This window comes from Mus caroli, chromosome 3 (genome assembly GCF_900094665.2).
Source record: "Mus caroli chromosome 3, CAROLI_EIJ_v1.1, whole genome shotgun sequence".
Lineage (NCBI taxonomy): Eukaryota > Metazoa > Chordata > Mammalia > Rodentia > Muridae > Mus > Mus caroli.
This window is the reverse complement of record NC_034572.1, coordinates 94,327,139-94,335,208: the sequence shown is the minus strand read 5'-3', so window position 1 is coordinate 94,335,208 and position 8,070 is coordinate 94,327,139. Positions and strand designations below refer to the sequence as shown.

The following is an 8,070-nucleotide window of genomic DNA, read 5'->3' as shown; positions in this document are numbered from 1 at the left end:
ATGATACAGTGAAGGGGATGGAGGTGGGTGGGTGTGAGTACCAAGAAGCCTATAAAGACAGCCACATGGAAACAATAATGCTTTGACCTTAATTCAAGAAGAAATCTTTAAAACGAGTAACAGATGTCTCTTGTTAAATGGCAGCATTGTAGGAGAGCCAAAAGAAAATCTGTACAAAGCAGGAAATGGTCAGAGGGTCTGGGTGGGATTTTCTTTTTGTGACCCACCCCCAAACACCAGTCAGTCATTCAAAAAGGTGCTAAAGATCATAGAACACCTTATAGAATTCCTTTACATATATTTATTCCCATTAACCCATTGAGAACTGAATGAAGACACTCTGCTGCACACACCCCACTTCCCTCAATCCTCTGCATCCCGGAACAGCCAAGTTCTTTCTAAATCCTATCTTTATGTTACCTCTGAGGTAGGTTGTGTAATTCTAAATTTCACTCACTAAGGCACACACAGAGCCTGAATGGCAAATGTTTTGTGAAAAGTGAATTTTCTGGTCCTTGGATTTGTGTACTGTTACATACTCCCAACATACTGATGTAGGCTACTCAAGCGATAATGAACCAACACAATCATTGATGACTCTGAGAAGACAGCAATGTGGTCAGGGATGGAGTCCTGGGAAATGGTCTTTACTTAGGAGTGCTGGTAGCACAAACATTCTTTTGGTAAAGAGACGAGTCACGAGTCACATGATTAAAGAAGACAGTTGAAGATACAGTCTCATGCTCTCCACACTGAGATCAGAACAGTGTCAATAGGAACAAAGTAGACAACCCAAGAAGCACGTACAGCTCAGCTGTAGCTTGTGCCAACAATCTGCCAATTCTATGTTGTTGAAGGTTTTTACAGTTTTGATCATACACATTTCAATATTCTTGGTCATGGACAATTCTATAATATAATCAGATCGACTGTATAAAATGTAAATGGTATTAAAGCCAGGATCTGAGGGAACGATGCATCCGTTTAGCATACATTGGTTCTATATATTTTGAGAAACACTTAAATACACAGAGAGAGCGTGCACTGTTTAAGAGATGCTATGAACAATGGTGGTGGCCTGTGTAACGGAGTCCGGAAGCGTGCACTGTAAGAGATGATGTGAGCAACGGTGTCCTGTGTGACAGAGTCCAGTGTCCTTTAGGAAACTGGAGACACTCAAAAGTTGATCCCCAGTTTCTATTAATGCTCTAAAAATGAGCATTTCCATTTGATACAAATATACAAATTTAAAATGTATGCAGTTCAGAATGGCCTACCAGTTTTAGATTGTTTATGTGCCAGAAAATATATAGTCAATAAAAAAATACCAGAGAGGTGGGGACAAAAGCTCTCTGGATCTGTACAGCAAAAATGAACATCACTCCGATAGGTGGCGAGTTGTGGTGAAATGGAATCCTGTGACCGAGAAGCACTGGGAAGGCGCAGGTCACAAATCTGGTGATGGAGGATAAGATGCAAAATAAGGCCCATTTTCCTGTGTAGAGAAAAAATAGGAGAACATTAGGTAACAACACAAATTAACAGCATGTGCCAAAGAAAGGGGCTTGTAATAAATGGAAAAGTGCATTGGAAATGGCTGGCATGCATGCAGCATGGAGCAGACCTCAGTCACCTGTTCCAATGGAGTGTGTCAGAGCCTGTATAAGGTAGAAGCCGCAAGAATGGCAATGTACCCTAATAACAATGCCACCTATTCAACACTCGGGGTGCTGGACTAGTTACAGCTCCTTGTCTTCACTATCCCTTAAGTTCTCACATGCTACCAGGAAAGAGGTCACATTCTCTTCTTACTGACAAGGAAAATGAAGGGCACAAAGACTATATAGTTCAACTAAAGTGCCTCACAAGTAAGCGGCTGAGTCCAAACTTCGAGACACCACTGTCTTGGCACTGGACTCTCGTTAGATGGTGTTACCTTAAGATTGCTGATTCTTAGGTTAATTATGGAACAATAAAAATAGCTTCTCAAGGATTTAGTAGCTGTCACTGTTTGGCATCTTCATGACACGCCCAAGTGACAAGACTTGTAACAATTACAGTTCTCAGGCCATTTAGCTCCACGTCAAGATGGAGAAGTAAATGCCAGAAACATAATGTCAAATGCAGAAAGCAACAAAACTGGTATAAGGAGAAATTCTTTGGCCCCCACTTTGGGTAATCGTAATAAAAACAAAGCAATTAACTTATGACAGGAGGATCCTAGATAAGATTTATGAGGTGTAAGACTGGACTCTCATTTTTAGGAAAAGTATTTCTTTAGTAAGAACTTGGTTTTCAGTAAGCCACAAACTGAAAATGCTTATAATCAACATAAGACAACGGCTGGAGCGAGGAGGGAGAAGCAGAAAGTAGCCTCCTCCATGGCATTTACCTTACAGCCACAGGGAACACTGACGAGACCTGGGCGTTAGCCTAGTGGGCAATTTAGCATTATCAGAGTCGAAATGAGTGGAAGCTCTACTGTTTTTCTGAGCACATGCTCTGAGCAGGAGCAGATCCTGGTGTCATAACCAGGAACTCAAAGGGACACCTAAGGAGACTTTCTGATAATAAACAAATCTGACCAGGCATTGGGGGAAAAAGAAATAGAAACAAATCTCAGAATTGGCTATATTTCTGGATACTTGGGGAAATACACATTTTGCATTTTAGCATGTTTATTATACCTGTTATCTAAGCAGTCAGTTCTGTATTTTTAATATGCAGGAATGAATGCCCTGAGAAACATATCCCCAAAGAGAAATCTATTCTGAACAGCAGAGGAAAACCCTCACCACTGCAAGGGTCCTCTTTCTAAAGAGTTTCATCTTTGCAATGATTTTTGTGGCAAACTAAGAGGCACATGGCGGATATGCAGTGGCATGAAACAGAGCTTCCTATATGCACTTCACACTCAACAGGAGACTGCTGAGCCATCGCCTAGCTTCTCCATTTCTGGAAACAATCATAGCAATTTATCGAGTCCTCAGCAGTCAGATGGCATACTCGGGGTTTATTTGTAAGAGTGCTGACTTGCTCTTCTCTGGAGGTTGCCTTGGTATTATTACCATCTAGATAAAAATTATCTTTCAACTACTTTTCAAAGAAACTGTTGGCTTTCTAAATGACAAGTCTTAGAAACTGTTTTTCAAGTCCACTGAAATGTGATACAAATCAACACCAATTCAGCCCTTTACCAAATAAAGGACCTATTTTGTGCTATCCAGTGTGAGACACAACTAAGCATGATAAAGTATGCCACTACTACTGTATCATGTTCATTACAAATCAGTATTCAACCACCTCCTGGTATCTCAGTTACACATCCCATAAACTACTGTGTCACAAACATAGGACCTGAGTTCCCAAGTTCCTCAAGACTTTCCCTCACCTCGCATTGCTTCTCTGGGGCAATGGAAACACCAGCCATCACAACAATTGCTTTCTGCTTCATCTCCCATAGCTACTTAGTCTCCAAAGATCACAGCTCCTATCTTCAAAGCCTAGCTCCCCTCCCCACCCCCCCACCCCCCCCCCCCCAGCAACATGGCTGCTCTCTGGTCTCAGCTGAGGCTGAAGCCTTTCTGTAGACTTGCCTCTCTTTTCATCATGTTCTCGCTCTCTCCACACTGGTCTCTGCACTGGAGGTAATGGCAGCTCCCGTGCAGAACACTCCCCACTGACTGTCATGTATGCGGCATGCACAGTGGCCATATGTCATGACAAGCTCTCTGTCTGTCTCCAAACACCGTCTCCTCATCCCCCACTCCTCACTTTTATTCCTGTCTCTGTCTTCACAGACAGAGAGTATTCTATCTGCATCCTAGGAAACTCCACCATAGGTAGAGAGAGATGGTTTAAGGAGTCATTGGTTAGTTTAGAAGTTATACTTTCTTTTTACTGATCCTGACAATGTGTTCTTTTTGATATATTCAAAACAACAGAAACCTAAAAACACTTAGGCAAAAGAAAGCGAGTCTGGTGGAGTAATCTTTCTGTATTTGTGGAGAAAAATGATACATTTAGATATTAGCTTTGAAATGTCATTCAAATTCTGGGTATCAAATGTTCTTTTGTGCCTGTTACATTTCCTGCTATTAATTCAAGCATGACACATGTAGTTCAAAGGCAAATAAGGGGGTCGGTTCTTACTTCGGCATAGTCAAGTAAATTCAGATGGATGGAGCTTCCTCCCATCCCATACACTGCATAACCTTTATTCTATGATCCAGCTGCTCCAAATCCTTTCTGCACAACAGCCAAATGTGGAATTTTATTAGCCATTAGGACACAGTAAATACTTGCTTTCCACATAGGGGAACAGACGTCATCACTGAAGCTGGAGAAACCTTAGAGGGAAATGTACACGTAGCCCAATAATTAGGGGAGAGTACTTAAAGCTCAGTATGTCGTGGCCAAAGGTACGGAATCAGCAGCAGTTAGACAAGGCGCTTGGTTAACTTCTGGCAAAGAGTCTCAACTAAAAATATATATATATATATAAAGGTGACACTGTGAATACACACAGTAGAAAAGAACTGCAATGACGTTCAAGAGAAGTCATGAGATTAATGCTTCAGAACAGATCTATGAATATACCTGTGAATAACAACACTAACATGGGAGATACATTAAAAAACATTCTTAAAGAATAAAGAAAATTCGACTTGTAACAGGGAAGAGGCTACCGACTTAATGTCAATGCTGCAAATGGACACCAGCCAGTTTGCCTGTTCACATAGCTATGAAGCCTCCAATCTTAAGAGATGTCTTCCATGTGACAGAAACTGTCCACATGACTAAGGACCAGTTCTAAATTCATGACTGGGAATTTTTTTTTTTTTTCTAAAATGTTGAGTTGGGGAAAACCCTCCTGGGACAAGGATGTTTCCTAAGGTTATTGTGTGAAAACATGCTAAATGATTACTCCAAAGCTCATGGCTGTTGCTCTGCAGCACGCTTACAGACAGATGCTCACAGGGATTGTTGTGTGATATACGCTGTCTCAACATACTGAACATACGGGAGTGTATCTGTATGTAATGAGACAAAAGCTCTGTGAAGCAGCTTCCATGGTAGGCATGTAGCATGAAACACAAATGCTCACACCTGCCACTCCGTGACACACCCATATGCTCACACCTGCTGCTGCGGCACACATGCATACTACACCAGGCAAAGGAGGACAGGCACTTACCCTCGCGTCATATTCAAGGACAAAAGGAGGAAAGTCTATCTGCTCTGGTGATATGGCAGAGAAGAGCTGCTGCAGGCTGTCTACATGGTGGATCTTGTCCTTCAGTCCTGAGACAGAAAAGGTGGTGAAAAACCATGTTGAGACCTGATTAATAGGAGAGAAAAATAATTTAAGCCAATAGCCATCATTAAGAATAGAAACAATTTTGAAATTTTGTGCTAGTTAAAACTGTAATTTCAAAATATTTGAAACTGTACAAAGTGCAGTTTGTAGTTCATTAGTGAGTTGCATAATAGTTTCATGGATTACAAGGAACATTTATAAAAAAGAAAGAACAGCATCATCATTGGGGCTCTAAGAGGAGGATGTTTCACAGAGCATGGCTCAGTGTGTGCAGATAGACGCCTACATGTACAGCATGCTGACAACACGTGCTTCTGACTGTTGACTGAGCTGTGTGCGGTTCATACCTGCTGGGGAAGGACAAATGGAGGTCACTGGGTGCCTGGCACTCCAGCGCAGGCCCCATGCCAGGAGCAACTGGCCAACACAAAATGGACTCCACAGCTTTGTGCACTTCTTGTTTTGTTATTTTTGTTTGATTGTCATCTGCTTTAATTTTTATGTCAGAGGGGGAGGGAGGGAAGGAAGGAGGAAGACAGGAGCACAAGGTTGGGCAGGTGGATGATCTGGGAGGGGAAAAGAATATGATGGAAATATACTGTCTGAAAAAAGGCTTCTGCATTATTTGACACAATAATGAATGTTTTGGTACAGTAGCTTAATAGACTGTAAAGTTGTTTTTGTTTCCAATAATTTGAAACTAAGATATTTTCACTTGATAACTGCCATATGGTTTCTGTGGAAGTCAGTCAAAGTAGTGTGTGTGTCTATACATATACAATGGACTTTTTCTTTGGCTATAAAGAAGAATGAGATTATGCCAATTACAGAAAATGGATGAAAATGGAGATTATGATGTAAGGAAAATAAGCCACACAGAAAATTCACCATTACTTGTTTTCTGTCATTTGTAGAATCCATATATAGAAGGGAAAAAAAGGACATTAGGATAGAAGGTGGCTTCCTGGGAATGGGACAGGAAGGCTAAGAGAAATGATGGGGAATGAAGACGGTGTAAGTGCATTACAGACATGTATGCGAATGAAAGCCACCAGCTTTAGTTATATGCTTTGACTGTTTTAAGGCAGACAGCCACTGTATCTCACCTTTGTTTAAATCACTTAACAAAATACTGTGCAAGGGTGTGTTAGAGTGGAAAAAACAAAGTTTCTGGTAGCTAGTGGTATTTTTGATACCAAGGTGGGTAATAGCTACAACTTATGTATTGTTTACCTATCTGAATTCTTATCAACAGGTTATGCAACAGTCCAATGAGGTAGGTGTGATGTTGCTATCCCCATTTACAAAAGGTGCTAGCAGATACACATGGGCTTTTAGTGGACTTCAGCATATATCCAAAACAGTATTAAAGTCCTGGGAAGATCCCTGGCTTTGGGTGCTTCCATTCATGCATCATTTTTATCAACTTCTCTTTGATACACTCTCACATTCTTCAGCAACTCTTCCCACCCTCTGACACCTCTTAAGCTCCTCATATGACATACTTCCTTCAAACTTACTTGTAACAGACAACACTAGGTTATCACTACGTAAATCCTATTCTAGCTTTTAAGTTGGGACAGGGTTATCTCCATACTGTTCTAGGCTGTTCCTTCTGTGAATTCTTCTGTTCTCCTGTTTAAATCTCACTTGCAGAGACCTGAGAGCTTCCTAGTACCTCTCAGTTACATATATTTCTGCAATCGCTCTGGTTCCTCAGAGCCAATCCTAGAGTGAAGTATACAGTTGTGTTCAAGCACTTGAACACTAAGGCCTACTTCATGATGGCCTTTGTAGCCTGGGCCACTATTTATGTCTGCCATGTGACTGATGGCTAATCCACAGCCTCCAAATTCTATATTCTATCTGGATTCTCCTTCCTCCTGGTTTTTAAGTTTACTGGGAGGGGTTGATAGGGAATAGAAGAGACACTATGCAAAGTTAGAATCAAGCAGTTTGAACAATGAAGGAATTACATATCAAAATCAATGTGTTTAAACATATGCTATCACATACCCTTTCTTGAAACAAACTTGTATAAACTACATTAGGAAAAATTTCTAGTTACCAGTTTGAAAACTCATCACAGTCATAGTTGGTAAACTTTAGTAGCTATAAAGAGACGATGTATAGGAATTAACCCCACGTCGGTGTCTGCGTTACAGGAAGAACTTCACTGGACCATCAGTGACACAGTAACTGTGTGTTAACCTTTCTTCTGAAGGCTTAGATGTTAGAAAAGTAGCTAAATTATTAAAACAAACAAACAAACAAATAACTTAATAATAACTACCTAAGGCAAACTTGCTACATATATTGAATGCTCCCAAGGAAATATCTATTCTATGCAAGTAGTTTTGCAAATTTGTGGAACTAAGATGCTGTGTGGAAATTACATTAAATCTTTTTACATGACCTGCTTCAGCTCTGACATCTTTAGCCTCACATCTTTAACTGTCTGGTGTCCTAACTGAAGATCTCCTTGGCTCACTTCCACCCAAAGCTGCAAAAGGACATTCCTTCTAAGTGGTCCAACTGCATCTGTTCCTTCCTCCTACTGCATAACCATGAACATCCTGGATTGCATCAGCTGATGCTCTAGTAATGAAGAACCACATCATATCCATAGTCTGATGCCCAGCATCTGTCTAGGTGGAGCTCAGTGCTTGCTCAAAGAATGAGCAAGCAGCTTACTTTAGCACTACTCCTTCATAAGCCCCACTCATAGTCTGATGCCCAGCATCTGTCTA

The 8,070-nt window shown here is 40.9% G+C and overlaps 1 protein-coding gene across 2 annotated transcripts in view; it reads right to left on the bottom strand.

Annotated features, from left to right (window-relative positions):
• Nucleotides 1–286: 286 nt before the first annotated feature.
• Gdap2 (ganglioside induced differentiation associated protein 2) overlaps nucleotides 287–8,070 on the bottom strand; it is a 44,752-nt gene continuing 36,968 nt past the window's right edge. For both annotated transcript variants that reach the window (XM_021158458.1, XM_021158459.2), the window contains 2 exons: nucleotides 5,198–5,341; nucleotides 287–1,495 (listed from right to left, as the gene is read on the bottom strand). In XM_021158458.1, coding sequence (XP_021014117.1) covers nucleotides 1,448–1,495; nucleotides 5,198–5,341 — 192 coding nt within the window. In that variant the 3' untranslated portion in view covers nucleotides 287–1,447. The remainder of the gene's footprint in view (nucleotides 1,496–5,197; nucleotides 5,342–8,070) is intronic.